Genomic DNA, 17,454 nt, shown 5'->3' with positions numbered 1-17,454 from the left:
CACACTTCCTGTACAGGTACCTCAGATGTTCGCTAATTCCAGCTACTTCCTGTACCCTACTCTTTCTCCACTTCTGTCTTTCCCTTTGCGTTGATCCCAGTGCCCAGCACTTCCTCACTTCCAGATGGCATCTAACCTATCCTGTGAGTCTACCTTACATTCATTTTCATCCAGCAATACAATTCTGAGTCCTACTAGATTTCCTGTTGTCTCAAATGCGTCCCTCCCTACTTGCCCAACTAGACCGGCATAGCCAAGGATGATCACAAACTTTACATCATTGGCTGAAACTGTCCACATTCAGGCTCAGGGGACTTTTACCACCAGATAGTGGCATGGGACCCAGAAGTCCCTTTGAACAAAACATTACATTCTGGTATATGTCACAGTTTCCCTTAGTTGTCCACTTGCCCCTTAATTATTCATCACTTGAGTGGCTTATCAACTTTTAGAGTAAGCTAGCTCTCAAAGTCTCTCCTTCACGTATTTTTTTGCATCCATCTTAACCTCGCTTCGACTGAACCTGCAAAGGGAGGTCCTTTCTGCTTCAGGTGGGAACCTAATGGACAAATCCATGCTTCATATATTTGCATGGTTTGTGGATTTCACTCACCATGCCCAGCTCACCACCATCCTTGATCCTTGAGGAATTCAAATCATTTTTTCCCCCAGGCTTCTTTGGACGGTTCTTTATAAACAATATATTTTCCATTTGCCCCACTAGATGTACTTTCCATCTTTCTGCAGCCTTCTCTGTGCCCAGGAAGGCTGACGAAAGGCACTACACTAATAAGTGCTCTTGCCTTCTGAATTCTAGCAGAATTTGCTCGATGGAAACCTAGGAAGGAGACTGGAAGGGGTGAGGAGAGACTGAGGATACTCCCCAAGCTCCTTGATGGCTGTTCCCAAACACGTCACAGCTGTCTCAAGGCACAGATTCTTCACATCCTGCCCTCCTCCTTGCTCTGGCGAAATGCCCTCCCCTCACTTCCATGGGCCTGATGGTGGGAACATCTCCTTTGTTACTAGCTCTATAGTACAGTATATTCCCATAATTGCTTCTTGTGCATTCATCCCTTTGTAAACTGTCCCTAATGTAAGCCAGATCCAGTCCTTCAGAGAGGGGAACAGTGCTAAAGACCATGTATAACCTGAGGATGGTGGCTTGTTGTTGGTACTCAGAAAGTTGCTCATCTTTCCTTCAGGGTCAGCTAAATAGTCTGGCATGCTCAAGAATGATCTATGATAAAAACTGGAGTTTGGGATTAATGTATACACACTACTATATATAAAATAGATAACCAACAAGGTCCTACTGTATAGCAAAGGGAACTCTACTCATTCTGTAATAACCTGTATGGGAAAAGAATCTGAAAAAGAATGGATATATGTATATTTATCACTTTGTTGTACACCTGAAATTAACACACCATTGTAAATCAATTGCACTCCAATATAAAGTAAAAATTAAATTAAATTGAAAAAAAAATTCTTCTGTTCCCTGGAATTAAGATAGCCAATTTCCTTGCTGGGAAACTATAGTTCAGATTATGGATCTTGAGAAACTTTTGCTTGTCCCTAATCAAGTCACTGTGATCCTTTTATTTTCTAGTCATTCAGGTACATGCATTTTTCAGTGTTCTAAACTAGCAACTCATCCTGGTGAGTTAGGCGGTCCCCACAAATGTGCAGGATCAAGGGACCCTGGAACCTTGTTCCTGACATTCATTTGCTCTTTCTGAAAGTGCTTTCCTTTGCGTCTTCTTCTGGCCAGTTCCTACCCTCCATCCAGCTCTTAGAGACGTTCCTGCCTGCCTGATAGCTCTTCCACGAGAGGCTGGGTTAGGTGCCCCTCTTGTGGGCTCTCAACACACACTACACATGTGCTATCCTTGTCAAGACATTTTAATTGTTGCTGTGTCTTTTCCATGATTAGCCTGTGGAGGAGACTGAAATAATACTCTTATGTGTTGAATCGTGTCCCCCAAAATGATCGCTTAAAGACCTAACACTCTGTACCTATGAATGTGCAAGGCCTTAATGGGAAACAGATTCTTCACACATGTAATCCAATTAAGATAACGTCATACTCCATTAGGTTGGACCCTAAGCCGACATGACTGGTGTCCTTATAAGGAAAGAGGAAACAGACACACGGACATGTGTGGGGAAAATGTCACTATGATGTAATCACACAGAAGCAGGGAGACAGTCCCAGGGATGCAGCGATTGAGGGGCTGCTTCTAGGAGCCCAGGAACACCCACGGGTCAAGCAAACTGACAGATCCTAGGGAGAGGCCAGGAAGGAGACTCCCCTACAGGTTTCAGAGGGGTTGTGGCCCTGCTGGCACCTTGATTTTGGTCTTCTACCCTCGAGAACTGTGAGACAATATACTCCTGGGGTGCTGGAAGCCACTCAATTTGCGGAATGTTGCTAGACCAGCCCAAAGAGATTAAGACAGACACGATTGTGTATCCTTTGCAGTTTGTGCAGTGCCTGAAATGTGCAAATTTACATTGAGCTGAAATGAATTGTACATCATTTAGAGATACTTTAAAAGTAGGCCAAGTGTGTATTCCTGAAGAAACTTAACTCTTTATCTTTCTCATCCTTCTCTCCTACCCCCTAGTGTCAGAATGCAGCCTGGGTTATGGTACCCTGTCGAAATCTGTAGAAGCCTAGATTCAGTCCACTTTACAGATAAGCCTAATCACCCCCTAAGTTACTCCTATCATTTGTCCTACTGTCCCCATGCAGAGATCACACTGCCTTACACCAAAGAGGGCAGTTGCTCCTTGAGCACTCGTGGACCTCATCTCCCCAGGATCACCCAGTGGTAGGTAAGATGCAGAGACTTAAATCTCCTGGGAGGGAGGGGCAAGGTGCCACCTCACCTACAGAGATGGGGAGCTACCCCCAGGGTACTCTGTAAAGAGAGATGCGAGGCAGCTGGGATTCAGATTTACACTTTTCCACAACTAAAACCCGCCCTTTACCCTCATGACATCCATTTGCGAGTATCTGCAGACTTAGGGGAAACTTCTCCTTTTCTTTGGCACCTCAAATGATCTCTCAGGGAGTTCTAAATGAGGGAGGCCTGAGGGACCACTTAGCTCCAGATCCTTATTTTCGAGATGCACAGCCATTCTGGGAGCACCCAGCCAACTGGCACAAAGAGTAGAAAGAGAGAGAGCCCAGGTTCCCTGCGTCCCAGCTTGCTTTTACACTCTCTGTGTTATGCCCCAGGAATGCCTCTGAAAAGTGCAGAGACCAGCAGCTTTGTGCTCTTAGAAACCGGAGTGTTAAACGCACAGCAAGTCTTTCCTGGCCATTTCCTCCCTCTTTCCGTTCCCCCTTCCCCTCCCTCCCTCCTCCTCTCCCTCCCCCTTCCTCTCTTCCCTGGACCACTTTGTCACACTTTTCCTAGTGTCGTAAGTCACTCACATTTAAGAACAGTTAACATTGACAAATAAAAAATTACGTATTTCATTATCGTTATATTTAGGCATTAAAAATGTTTGTCAGTTAAATATGGATATAATTCGTCTACACAGAAGTTTGCTTTTATTTTTACAGGTATTTTAGGAAAACAAAAACAAAACCAAACACCTATATATTTTGCAATTGCATGTGACCAGAAAAGCATATGTCAAAGAAATCCCCAATTGTGCACAACGCACCCTATCAATTTTGGGACATAACTCAGAGGTCCTGATGCCTTCCGCATCACATCAGCAAAACGGCAACATTTAATATATGTAAACATTCATCTTTAGCCATTCCTGGACAAAGTATCAAACATAAATCCCGAGAGAAGTCTTTCCAAAGAGAGGCAGAGCATTTCATGTAAATGAGACCTATGAATCAGTGTCATTGTACTTACATTATTTTGGAGAGTTAAATTTGTCAAGCTATATTTAATGTATGTATTTTAATTTCAAACTATATATTTTAATGAAAATAGGATGTCTATGCTTGTTTCTTAAATGCATGGTGTAAAAATAGACATTTAAAAACATATACATTCATAGAAAAACACACATATGCATTCATAGCAAAAAGTCCCAAGGAAATTCTAACAATAAAATATCAATAGCAATCCCTGGATTGTGGTTTGTAGGTGACTTTAACATTTCTTCACACTTTCCTTCTTTTCCTTAAAGTTTCCATAATTAGCATTATTTTTATAACAAAAATAAAAGCACGGCTTCAAGCAAAACATAAGCAATACAAAGTATCCAATTAATGTTTTAGTGATATAGATTATTGCTGCACCAGAAGGTCTTGTTTGCTTCCTGAGTCTTTGACTATTAGTCCCAGGATTTATTATCTCGAGCAAGTCATGAAATTGTCATGTGCTCTTTCCTTCTATGTAAGATAGAGTTAAAAATATCCACCTCAGACTTTTGTTGCCAAAAATTAAAAGAGATGATATTTGTAAACTCTCAGTTCTGTTCCCAAAGATGGTAGGAGCTGAGTCATTGATGCCATTACCACAAATCCTATTATTATTTGTCACACCCATCACTCAGCAGGCACTGACCTCCTTTGCCTTCTTCTGCAAACAAAACACTTCCTCCTTTTCTTGTAAATTGTGGACCGGGGACAAATTGCATCAGAATCATTTGGAAAGCTCAACAGAAGTGCATTTACTGAATTTAGAATTTCTGGGTCTGCAAAGTCTATTTTTAGCATGATTCCCCAGAGATCCATATGTTAATTAATTTTGAAAATAACCAAGATCCACTGAGAAGCCTACTTCTTGACCAGGTTGTTGAACATTATAGGCTGGCACAACCGTGAAAAGAAAACAGTAACGCAATTTCTAATTATGTTATAGGGCTACTGAGAAGCAGCTAGCATACATTTTGAAGAGATGAAGTATGATGGAAATGAAATGAAATGGCATCCAATTCCAGGTAACTAGCATTTTCTGCAGAAAACCTGTGGCCTTTTGTATTCAGATGGACAAATTACCGCTAAATGTCCTCAATCACCATTTTGGCAATGGCTTGCTTGCATTTCTACCTGTGATACTGCACGCTATTTTCCCTGATTTTACTGCCTCATGAATGATGATGACTATGCCTTATTTCTCTGCATATCCTGTGTGGCCAGGACAGTGTCTGGCTATAGACAGACCTCCACAGATGTGGTCGCCCTGTTGCAGAGAAGTCTGGGGCCTGAGGACTCAAAGAGCCTTAATAGGCTCCTACTTTTCTTCTTCATTACATGATTCTGCTGGTGTCTCCAAAGGCCAGTGCTCAAAACAAACAAACAAACAAAAAATGTGTATGTGACAACTGACATTCTAAACAGAGGGAGTGCTTGCATTGCTATTTTTTTAAATAAATATTACATCAGGTTTGGGGAGTGGAATTATTTTTTTAAGAATAAATTAGTGATCACATGCTGCTTCTAAACCCATGTAATAATCGGCTCTTAATACGTCCGTAGGCACTTTAGAAAAAAGTGGCAAGATATTATGAGATTGCCAAGGAAAATAGAAATAGCTCAGTGTTTTGGTTAGGCATCTGCGGGATAAGTACCCTGGCTAGTTACAGCAATACAGATGATTTTGTTTCATCCTCACAACTCTAAGAGGCAGGAACTACTATTTCTATTTCACTGATGCAGAATTGGAGCTCAGAGTGACCCTCGGAGTCACACGGTCCTCAGAGCCAGACCTGAATCAAGCTTTCCCACTTCCTGAATCAGGGCTTTCTATTGATTTTGACTTTTGTTTTTTTGTCTGTTGGGTTATTTTCCTTCTCTTTCTGTTTTTGAATTTTAAGAGAGACATGACCTTGTTCAGCTCTGCAGAAAATGCTTGATATTTAATTCTTGGTTCAGTGGAACCTTGTCAAAACCATTAACAGGTTTTCTTCTCTCATGAAAATAACCTAGCTGTTAACTCCTATTAGTTACCTAAATATAATTTCCCCCCTGAAGTTGGTCCTCTAAATTTTTATTTATACAAGTGTCCCCTTCCAGTGGATTTCCCTTTGCATCACATAGTGACATGAAGCGTGAGTAGGAATTCTGCACCCTTACCTGTGATGTTGCAGTACACTTGGAAAGGTCCCAGGGTCCCACTGCCATCTGAGTCAATGTAGAAGAAACCAGCTGTGTTGCCTTGGTGCCTGTACACCTCGCAGGATTGCTCGTAGAGGGCTGGAAAGACACAAAGGCAGCAGAGAAGAAACTTGGCTTGGCTCTGCGTATCCCTTTGGAGGATCAGTAACTCCTACTTATTATATTTACTTTCAATTGTGATTTCTTTCCTTTCTCCTATAACCTCAACTTTCTCCCCAAGCCTTAACAAACTAGTGCCCCAATGTTTGATGGCTTGCATCCTCCATTCATCCTAATGTTCATTCTTCTAAACAACTCCGAGGTTACATCCTCCAAAATGTCTCCCCTTCCCTCTTAAACAGCCCTTCCTTATGCTGATGTGTTTGTCCTTCCCCTACGCTTGCACAGCTGTGAAGCTAGGGCATCATATGCTGTTCTGTCTCCTGCAATAGTTACAGAATCTTTAAGAGTGGTGGCAGTGTGTAGTTTGAGGCTGTGTTCCAGCATCTAGCAGAATGCCACACTCACAGTGGGAGATCACAAGTTAAAAATGTACAAAAATAATAAATGCTGGAGAGGGAGTGGAGAAAAAGGAACCCTCTTATTAAACGATTGGTGGGAATGTAAATTGGTGCAGTCACTAAGGTGAACAGTAGTATGGAGGTGCCTTAAAAAACTAAAAATAGAGCTACCATATGATCCAGCAATCCCACTCCTGGGCATATATCTGGAGAAAACTCTAATTCAAAAAGATACATGCACCCCAATGTTCACTGCAGTGCTGTTTACAATAGCCAGGTCATGGAAGCAACCTAAATGTCCATCAACAGAGGAATGGATAAAGAAGATGTTGTATATATATACAATGGAATATTACTCAGCCATTAAAAAGAATGAAATAATGCCATTTGCAGCACCATGGATGGACCTAGAGATTATCATACTAGGCGAAGTAAGCCAGATAGAGAAAGACAAATATCATATGATATCACTTATATATGGAACCTAAAAAAATGCACAAATGAACTTATTTGCAAAACAGAAACAGACTCACAGACATAGAAAACAAATTTATGGTTACCAAAGGGGAAAGGGGGAGGGGGAGGGATGAATTAGGAGTCTGGGACTGACATGTACACACTCCTAAATATAAAATAGATAACCAGCAAGGACTTACTGTAGAGCACAAGGAACTATACTCAATATTTTGTAATAATCTATAAGGGGAAAAAATCTGAAAAATAATATATATATATATATATATATATATATATATATATATATGTATATCTGAATCCCTTTGTTGTACACTTGAAACTAACACAACATTGTACATTAACTATACCTCAATAAGAAAATGTTTGATTAGTGAATGAAAAACTGAATATACAGTCATGACTTTTCATTTATAAAGTAAAATGACACGGCCTTATTTCTATATACCCAGAGCTCAGCACAATAACTGCCCTATAGTAGGTGCCCAATCAAGTTTAGTCCATTTTGACTTAACAAGCATTTACTGAGTTCCTCATATGTGTGAACAGTGTGGTAGCCACCGAAGGACCAAGGATGTGGCAATGAGTCTGTGCCTTAGAAAGCTCGCAGCCTGGTTACAGCCACAAAGGTCTTTATGTGCTCAGACAGAGGCAGACACAGCTGTCCTGAGATGGGATACTCTGAACAGTCTGAAGGTAAAAGAAATTGATAAATCTCATTACACCCACATGAATGAATTTGGTAGGGTGGAAAGGAGGATCTGCAGCTTCACACATGAGAAAGTAGAATGTCGTCTGATGCTTGAGACAAAATAATGTAGCTCAGAGCAGCAGGTACGCGTCCAATATTATGTCATCCTCCTGTGTTGAAAACACTTCAGTGGCTCCTGACAGTTTTTAAGATAGAGCACTAACTCCTCACCTTAACTACCATGCCCCTGTGACTAATGTCCCAGCCCAGGAATACGAAGCTGTAGTTTGACATGATCAAGTGTGAGGGGTGCTTCAAATAATTCATTACAAATAAAGTTCTAAAGCTTTAGAGGCTTTGACTTTGTATAAATTAGAGTGAATTCAAGGTGATCCTTGAACTCATGTAATTCTCCCTTGCGGTCATACACTGTTTCTGAAGCTGTGGGTCCATGGGAGGGTCAGTTGGCACCCTGCATATTGAGCATAACATATATAGCTTATTTCTACTGGCCTAAACCTGATAACACACCAAGGTGTGTGTCACACATCTGATAACACACCTGGCAACCTCTAAGATAACTCATCAGCACCTCTTGGAATTCGCGCCCTCCCCTTGAGTGTGGTCTAGACTTACTGACCTGCTTCTGACAGAAGGTGATGTCATTGTCAAGACCAGGTTGTAAAAAGACACACGGATTCCAACTCGGGTTCTTCTGGAGCACCTGCTTTCAGAGAAGCCGACTGCTAGGTCCTGAGGTAACCCTTTGAAGAGGTCCACAGCATGAGCCTGGAAGCTTCTCTCCAGAGTTTTAACTGAAGTGACGGTAGCCCTGGCTGACACCTTGAAGGCAGCCCCATAAGACTGGGCCAGAACTACCCAGCCAAGTTGCTCAAGGACCCACAGAAACTATGAAGTAATAACGTCTGTTGTTTCCAGAGGATAACTTTTGCTGTAATTCATCATGCAGCAGTAAATAGCTAATATACTCTCAAAGCATTAATTCTCTCATGCGGTTATAGGCATAAAAAAAGAGTCTATCTCATACAACTGAAGTAAGGATTCAGAGATAATCCACGTTCAGCACTTAACATAGTACTTGGCACGTAGGAAGTGCTTGATAAATATAAGCTATTATTATTATTAATGTTAAATTGTTTCATGCTATGTTGCTTCTTATTTTTTGTCAATTTTTTGCTTACTTAATTTTTTTTCATGAATCACCAGACTTGTTACGAAAAACCAATAGGCCTTACCTCCCTTCTGTGCAGAGATGATGACATTTACTTCTTAGCTTGTTCTTTTGGTATTGACTATTGTATCTCTAAATTGTATGTCTATACTGCTACTTCTTGATTTTCCATATTTATAGGTCATCTATTCACTTACCAATAGGAAAGATGAGAATTTAGCTTTTTTCATCACCTCTCCCCACATACAAAGAACTTTTGGTTTCCACATACTGCCAATAGAGTAGGATCACAATTTTAGTTAGATCAATATTACTGTTTATGCTAATACAACAGCAAGCATGCTATTCATGAATAGCAAATATGATAATGTGGTTGTTTCCTTTCCTGAACACAATTTCATTTTTCTAGAAATTAATAACTGTCTTATTCTTCTTCTCAATTGCCTTATTTTCTAGGTATGTATCACAAATTTAACTACAAATTCACTAACAACTCTCTAAAATGCCTTCCAAAATATTCAGGTGAAAACTAATTTAAATGGATACCTATGGGGAGAGAAAGAATGGGAGAAAGAGGGGAGAGGGACAAAAGCTAGGCCTTTCTGAATATGCCATATTTTTAATTTTGAAGCAATATAAATATTTTAAATAACCAAAAAAACAAAATTAAATATACTAGAAGAAAAGGTGCAATTCATAATTATGGAAAGGAAACTAAAATAAATGAATTGAACTACAAATTATTTCAAGTGATATTTAAATTCAGTATTTTCTTCTTAACTTTTTATCACAAAAAAATCAAATACATGCAAAAAGCACAGACAGTAATAAAATAAACCTGATATCACAACTAGCTTCAACAATTACCAGTATTTGGTAATCTTGTTTCATCTCTAGTACCTGCGTTATCAGTTATGCATTGCCAGGTAACAGACCACTCCAGAACTGACTTAAGACAACAATCATTTCATGATTCTGCCCTCAGCAGAATGAAATAAAGACCAATGAAATAAAGAATTAGAAAATGATTATCAAGGATTGCTAAATCATTAGATGAAAAGTTGATGGGGGTCCTTTTTTAGTGGATGGATTAAATTAACAATACCCAAACTCACCGATCAATCTCAACATCCCCAAAAGTGATTATCAAGATGCCTGCAACGTGAGGTAATAAGAAATACACAGCACCACCTAAGATACATTCTTGCAAAAATTTGAAGTTGAATCTAATCAAGCCCTGAGATTTAAACACTAATTCACAGTAAGAGGTAAAGAAACACGCTCAACATTATAAAAACACAATCAGTTAAATGCAGATTCTGGGAACATCTGACTCAGTTTCTTCAAAAAATAAATGGCAAAAAGGGGGATAGAAATGCAGGAAACATATCAATCAAACACTGTGTATGGACCTTGTCAAGATCCTGATTCCAACAAAGCAAAGACAAAATTAAGAGAACCAGAAAAATTAAAATCAGATTTGGTATCTTTAAATATTTTTAATTTTGGTTGGCTATGATAATGGTAGTGTGGTTATGTTCTAAAAGATAAAACGTTCATCTTTGTCAGAGATACATACTTAGGGATTTGTAGTAAAATGATTATGTCCACAATCTGTTTTTTAAAATACTTCATTGAAAACAAAGAGGGGCATAGTGGAAACAAAAATGGTAGCCTATTGATAAATACTGAAACAGGGGAGGGTACATTGGGGACAATTATACTATTCTGTCTTTTTGTGTATGTTTGAAAATGTCTCTAATAATTATTATTATTTTTTTAATATTTGGACATTTCAGGTATTCTATGGATTTCAACTTCTTTGAAAAATCATCTTCTGGATCTTTCTGACCTGCAGCAATCTGAACTGGTATGCTTCCAACCTGGCACATAGCTGTCTCCTCTGGCCATCCCCCCACCATCATGCTGGACATTCCCTCTTGAAACTACCTTCTTCCCACAGCATAATTCCCTCGAAATCCATTTGAGTTGTTTCATGCACCAATAGCTTATTTCTGTTTAATTGCTGAGTGGCATCCCATGGTATGGATATACCACAGTTTGTTTAGCAGTTAACCCAACGTAGGACATTTGGGTCATTCCCAGGTTTTGGCTGTTTCACTGGTGGCATGTTTAACAGTTAAGCCATCGTAGGTCACTTGGGTTATTCCCAGGTTTAAATCCCCTGGAGGCTTTCCCTCACCCCCACCACCTCTGAATACTCTCTTTTTAACAGCATGCAATTCTTGATTCATTGATGAAATATATCTCTAAAATCTCTGAAAATATTAATTGTAATATAGTTTTTTAGAAAATTTTCTTCTTTCTGTGTACATTATTTCCTCCAAGGTAGGGACGTGTGTGTGTTTATGTGCTCACGCGCTTAATTGGCTTACTTGTTTTGTGTTTTATTTTGGTCTCTGTTTTATCTGGCATGTTAGACTCTTTTCTGGGATGTCAGGTAATCTTGTGTGGTCCTCTCATATTTAACAGTGGGCAGCACTAAGTGTCAGCACTAAGCAAACGTTTGTGGTTTGCCCTCCACGGGCTTTATTGTAGGGTTAAGTGGCTGGACAACTCCGTGGGAAACCCTCATGTTAATGTCTGTAGGACTTCTCTCTTGGTCTTGCTAGAGTCTGTGATTTAGAGGGATATGTTACATGAGATTTGGAAGGTGGAAGTGACACCACACACATTCATTTTACGCTTGTGAGGTCGATGCAGGGCATGAGATGTTGTTGCAGATGACACACATGGCTGCTTATCTTCTGACTTTAGTTGTAAATGTGGGGCAGCCAAGCCAGCTGGCATTCCAGACGGGCTATCTCCTCCTTTAGCTTCCCTACCTCCTGGCCAGGTGCACTTTACATCTCTTATGATCACCTCGTTATTAAAGTTGAAGGTTGGGAAGTAGAAAGGGGCAAAGTGGATCAGCTGCTGACTGACAGGACCATTAAAAAAAATCAATTACTATTGTTTATGTGAAGTGATAGGAGGAAGTGAAGGGAAATTCATATGTTCAATTCATCAACACTTCCAGGAAGTACAAGCATGATACTTATTGATTAAATTGTTCTTTCTCTACTGCATGCCTAACACACTATATAACAAGTACTCTATACACACATATTGTAAGACTACTGATTTTTCAGTTAACTCTAGTCTCTGAGAAAAGTAAACAAAAGAGACATGGTTCTGATCTCAAGTAATTCAGGCTCTTAAACTCATCAAATTTAATACCAATACCGATAGAAAATTTTAAAAGACCAATTCCTATAAAAGAAAGAGAAAAGGTATTTAAAGACTCCATAAGAAAAAAATACAGCAGGATCCAATTCTTTTTCCTTAGATAATTCTTTAAAGAGCAGATAATCCTTAATGCTACTTATCCTTCTCCAAAAATCTTCCAAATGTGTTATATGAAGTAAGTATAAAGGTGATCCCCAAACCTGACAAAAAGACCACACAAAAAGAAAAATTACAGCCTCACTTATGAATATAAATTTTAAAATTACAAGAATATTGGCAAATAGTACCCGATAGCATATTTAGAAAGGAAATTATGACCAAGTGGGGGCTTAATCCAAAAATGCAGGTGTGGTTCAATATTAGAAAATGTACTATATCTATATATAGTCATCATAATAGGGCTAAGGAGAAAAATGATATGATCTCTCCACTCATTTAAAAGATAACTAACGTGAAAACACTAGAATTTCCCACTCAGGTCAGAAAAGAACAAAAACAAGCATCTTCATGATCTCTACTAATATTTCACATTGTGTTAGAGTTTCAGTCATTGAAATTAGAAGAGAAAAAACAACGGGAGGCATACAAATTAGAAAGGAAGAAGTTATACTCTTTTCATGGATAAGCAGATTACATATCTAAAAATACTAAAATAATCAGTGTAAAATAACTAAAAACAAAAGTTGTAAGCTATAAGATTAACATATGGAAATCAATAGCTTTCCTCTACTACAGGCAAAATTAGTTAGAAAATATTGAGAGTGGACCTTCCTTTACAATATCAAAGGGAAAGAAGAAAGAAAGAATGAAGGAAGACAGGAAGAAGAAACAAAAGAAGAAGGGAAGAAAGAAGGAAGGAAGGCAGGCAGGAAGGGAGAAAGGAAGGAAGATCCCCAAGCGTAAATTTTATGTGAAACATTCAACAGCAAAATAAGAAAACTATAACACATACCTAAACACACAAATAAACTTGAACATTCTCTTAAGATAACATTTCTCCCATAGTTAATGTATATATTTAACACAGTGTTAACCAAGAGACCATTAGGTGTTTGGTTTGTCTGCTTGTTTTGTTTGTTTGTGCTACACAAATTGATTATAAAGCCCATTTGGAAGAACGAACAAGCTAGTCAACTGAGCAAGGAAAACACTGAAAAAGAAGAGGTGGTGAGGCCAGCTTTACTGGATCTATATCCAATGTGGATGGATGGATGGATAAATGGATGCATGGATTAAGCGAACAATGGCCAGAACAGAAAATCCAAGACATCCAGATGCACAGGGAAATTTAGTATATGATAAAGGAAGCAGCACAAATCAATAGGGAAAAAAGCGACTTTTTAATAATTGGTGCTGGGAAAACTGGGAAGCCACATAGTAAAAGATAAAATCAGATCCACACCTCGTACCACAGATCAGGATCAAATTCCAAACAAGGGATTTAAATACCAAAAAATCAAATATGTACATGTTTGAAATAAGAAAGAATTTCTTTATAACCTGGAAGCGGTAAAAACTTAACTCACAATGATTCAAAATCCAGAAGCAATAAAAGAAAATACAGATGAACTTACTTATATTAAAAAATAAATAAAGGAGAACTTCAAGATGACGGAAGAGTAAGACGGAGAGATCACCTTCCTCCCCACAAATACATCACAAATACATCTACAGGTGGAACTGCTCCTACAGAACACCCACTGAACGCTGGCAGAAGACCTCAGACCTCCCAAAAGGCAAGAAACTCCCCACGTACCTGGGTAGGGCAAAAGAAAAAAGAAATAACAGAGACAAAAGAATAGGGACGGGACCTGCACCAGTGGGAGGGAGCCGTGAAGGAGGTAAGGTTCCCACACACTAGGAGCTCCTTCGCGGGCAGAGACTGCGGGTGGCGGAGGGGGGAGCTTCGGAGCCGCGGAGGAGAGCGCAGCCACAGGGGTGCGGAGGGCAAAGCGGAGAGATTCCCGCACGGAGGCTCGGCGCCGAGCAGCGCTCACCAGCCCGAGAGGCTTCTCTGCTCCCCCGCCGGGGTGGGCGGCGCTGGGAGCTGAGGCTTGGGCTTCGGTCGGATCGCAGGGAGAGGACTGGGGTTGGCGGGGTGAACACAGCCTGAAGGGGCTAGTGCGCCACAGCTGGCCGGGAGGGAGTCCGGGAAAAAGTCTGCAGCTGCCAAAGAGGCAAGAGACTTTTTCTTGCCACTTTGTTTCCTGGTGCGCGAGGAGAGGGGATTCAGAGCGCCGCCTAAACGAGCTCCAGAAACGGGCGCAAGCCGCGGCTAACAGCGCGGACCCCAGAGACGGGCATGAGACGCTAAGGCCGCTGCTGCCGCCACCAAGAAGCCTGTGTGCGAGCACAGGTCACTCTCCACACCGCCCCTCCCGGGAGCCGGTGCAGCCCGCCACTGCCAGCGTCCCGTGATCCAGGGACAACTTCCCCGGGAGAACGCACGGCACGCCTCGGGCTGCTGCAACGTCACGACGCCTCTGCCGCCGCAGGCTCGCCCCGCCTCCTCCGTACCGCTCCCTCCCCCCGGCCTGAGTGAGCCAGAGCCCCGGAAGCAGCTGCTCCTTTAACCCCGTCCTGTCTGGGCGGGGAACAGACGCCCTCAGGCGACCTACACACAGAGGCGGGGCCAAATCCAAAGCTGAAGCCCAGGAGCTGTGCAAACAAAGAAGAGAAAGGGAAATCTCTCCCAGCAGCCTCAGAAGCAGCGGATTAAAGCTCCACAAACAACTTGATGTACCTGCATCTGTGGAATACCTGAACAGACAACAAATCATCCCAAATTGAGGAGGTGGACTTTGGGAGCAACGGTATATATATATTTTTCCCTTTTTCTCTTTTTGTGAGTGTGTATGTGTATGCTTCTGTGTGTGATTTTGTCAGTATAGCTTTGCTTTTACCATTTGTCCTGGGGTTCTGTCTGTCCTTTTTTTTTTTAATTACTTAAAACAATTTTTTTTCTTAATAATTATTTTTTATTTTAATAACTTTATTTTATTTTTTTACTTTATTTTATTTTACCTTCTTCTTTCTTTCTATTTTTTCTCCCTTTTACTCTGAGCTGTGTGGGGGACAGGCTCTTGGTGCACCTGCCAGGCATCAGGGCTGTGCCTCTGAGGTGGGAGAGCCAACTTCAGGACACTGGTCCAAAAGAGACCTCCCAGCTCCACGTAATATCAAATGGCAAAAATCTCCCAGAGATCTCCACCTCAACGCCAAGACCCAGCTCCACTCAACGACCAGCAAGCTACAGTGCTGGACACCCTATGCCAAACAACTAGCAAGACAGGAACACAGCCCCATCCATTAGTTCAGAGGCTGCCTAAAATCATAATAAGGCCACAGACACCCCAAAACACACCACCAGACGTGGACCTGCCCACCAGAAAGACAATATCCAGCCTCATCCACCAGAACACAGGCACTAGTCCCCTCCACCAGGAAGCATACAAAACCCACTGAACCAACCTTAGCCACTGGGGACTGACACCAAAAACAACGGAAACCACGAACTTGCAGCCTGCAAAAAGGAGACCCCAAACACAGTAAGTTAAGCAAAATGAGAAGACAGAGAAACACACAGCAGATGAAGGAGCAAGGCAAAAACCCACCAGACCTAACAAATGAAGAGGAAATAGGCAGTCTACCTAAAAAAGAATTCAGAGTAATGATAGTAAAGATGATCCAAAATCTTGGAAATACAATGGAGAAAATACAAGAAACGTTTAACAAGGACCTAGAAGAACTAAAGAGCAAACAAACAATTATGAACAACACAATAAATGAAATTAAAAATTCTCTAGAAGGGATCAATAGCAGAATAACTGAGGCAGAAGAACGGGTAAGTGACCTGGAAGATAAAATAGTGGAAATAACTAGTGCAGAGCAGAATAAAGAAAAAAGAATGAAAAGAATTGAGGACAGTCTCAGAGAACTCTGCGACAATATTAAATGCACCAACATACGAATTATAGGGGTCCCAGAAGAAGAAGAGAAAACGAAAGGGACTGAGATAATATTTGAAGAGATTATAGTTGAAAACCTCCCTAATGTGGGAAAGGAAATAGTTAATCAAGTCCAGGAATCATAGAGAGTCCCATACAGGATAAACCCAAGGAGAAACACGCCAAGACACATATTAATCAAACTATCAAAAATTAAACACAAAGAAAACATATTAAAAGCAGCAAGGGAAAAACAACAAGTAACACATAAGGGAATCCCCATAAGGTTAACAGCTGATCTTTCAGCAGAAACTCTGCAAGCCAGAAGGGAGGGGCAGGACATATTTAAAGTGATGAAAGAGAAAAACCTACAACCAAGATTACTCTACCCAGCAAGGATCTCATTCAGATTTGATGGAGAAATTAAAACCTTTACAAACAAGCAAAAGCTAAGAGAATTCAGCACCACCAAACCAGCTTTACAGCAAACGCTTAAGGAACTTCTCTAGGCAGGAAACACAAAAGAAAGAAAAGACCTACAATAATAAACCCAAAACAATTAAGAAAATGGTAATAGGAACATACATATTGATAATTACCTTAAATGTAAATGGATTAAATGCTCCAACCAAAAGACATAGACTGGCTGAATGGATACAAAAACAAGACCCATATATATGCTGTCTACAAGAGACCCACTTCAGACCTAGGGACACATACAGACTGAAAGTGAGGGGATGGAATAAGATATTCCATGCAAATGGAAATCAAAAGAAAGCTAGAGTAGCAATTCTCATATCAGACAAAAAAGACTTTAAAATAAAGACTATTACAGGAGACAAAGAAGGACACTACATAATGATCAAGGGATCAATCCAAGAAGAAGATATAACAATTGTAAATATTTATGCACCCAACATAGGAGCACCTCAATACATAAGGCAAATACTAACAGCCATAAAAGGTGAAATCGACAGTAACACGATCATAGTAGGGGACTTTAACACCCCACTTTCACCAATGGACAGATCATCCAAAATGAAAATAAATAAGGAAACACAAGCTTTAAGTGATACATTAAACAAGATGGATTTAATTGATATTTATAGGACATTCCATCCAAAAACAACAGAATACACATTCTTGTCAAGTGCTCATGGAACATTCTCCAGGATAGATCATATCTTGGGTCACAAATCAAGCCTTGGTAAATTGAAGAAAATTGAAATCATATCAAGTATCTTTGCCGACCACAATGCTATGAGACTAGATATCAATTACAGGAAAAAATCTGTAAGAAATAC

The 17,454-nt window shown here is 40.3% G+C and overlaps 1 protein-coding gene and 1 long non-coding RNA gene across 2 annotated transcripts in view; one reads left to right on the top strand and one right to left on the bottom strand.

The window, feature by feature from the left end:
• CNTNAP5 (contactin associated protein family member 5) overlaps positions 1-17,454 on the bottom strand; it is an 862,652-nt gene that overhangs the window by 259,861 nt on the left and 585,337 nt on the right. Inside the window, exon 12 of the mRNA XM_082397815.1 lies at positions 6,056-6,175. Within this exon, the coding sequence (XP_082253941.1) occupies positions 6,056-6,175 (120 nt within the window). The remainder of the gene's footprint in view (positions 1-6,055; positions 6,176-17,454) is intronic.
• Positions 1-17,454, top strand: part of LOC309631478 — a 571,739-nt gene that overhangs the window by 69,657 nt on the left and 484,628 nt on the right. The window lies entirely within an intron of this gene.

The sequence above is a fragment of the Balaenoptera borealis genome (assembly GCF_965194805.1).
Source record: "Balaenoptera borealis genome assembly, chromosome: 6".
Classification (NCBI taxonomy): domain Eukaryota; kingdom Metazoa; phylum Chordata; class Mammalia; order Artiodactyla; family Balaenopteridae; genus Balaenoptera; species Balaenoptera borealis.
The sequence above is the reverse complement of the archived record's forward strand: the minus strand, read 5'-3'. Positions and strand labels throughout refer to the sequence as shown.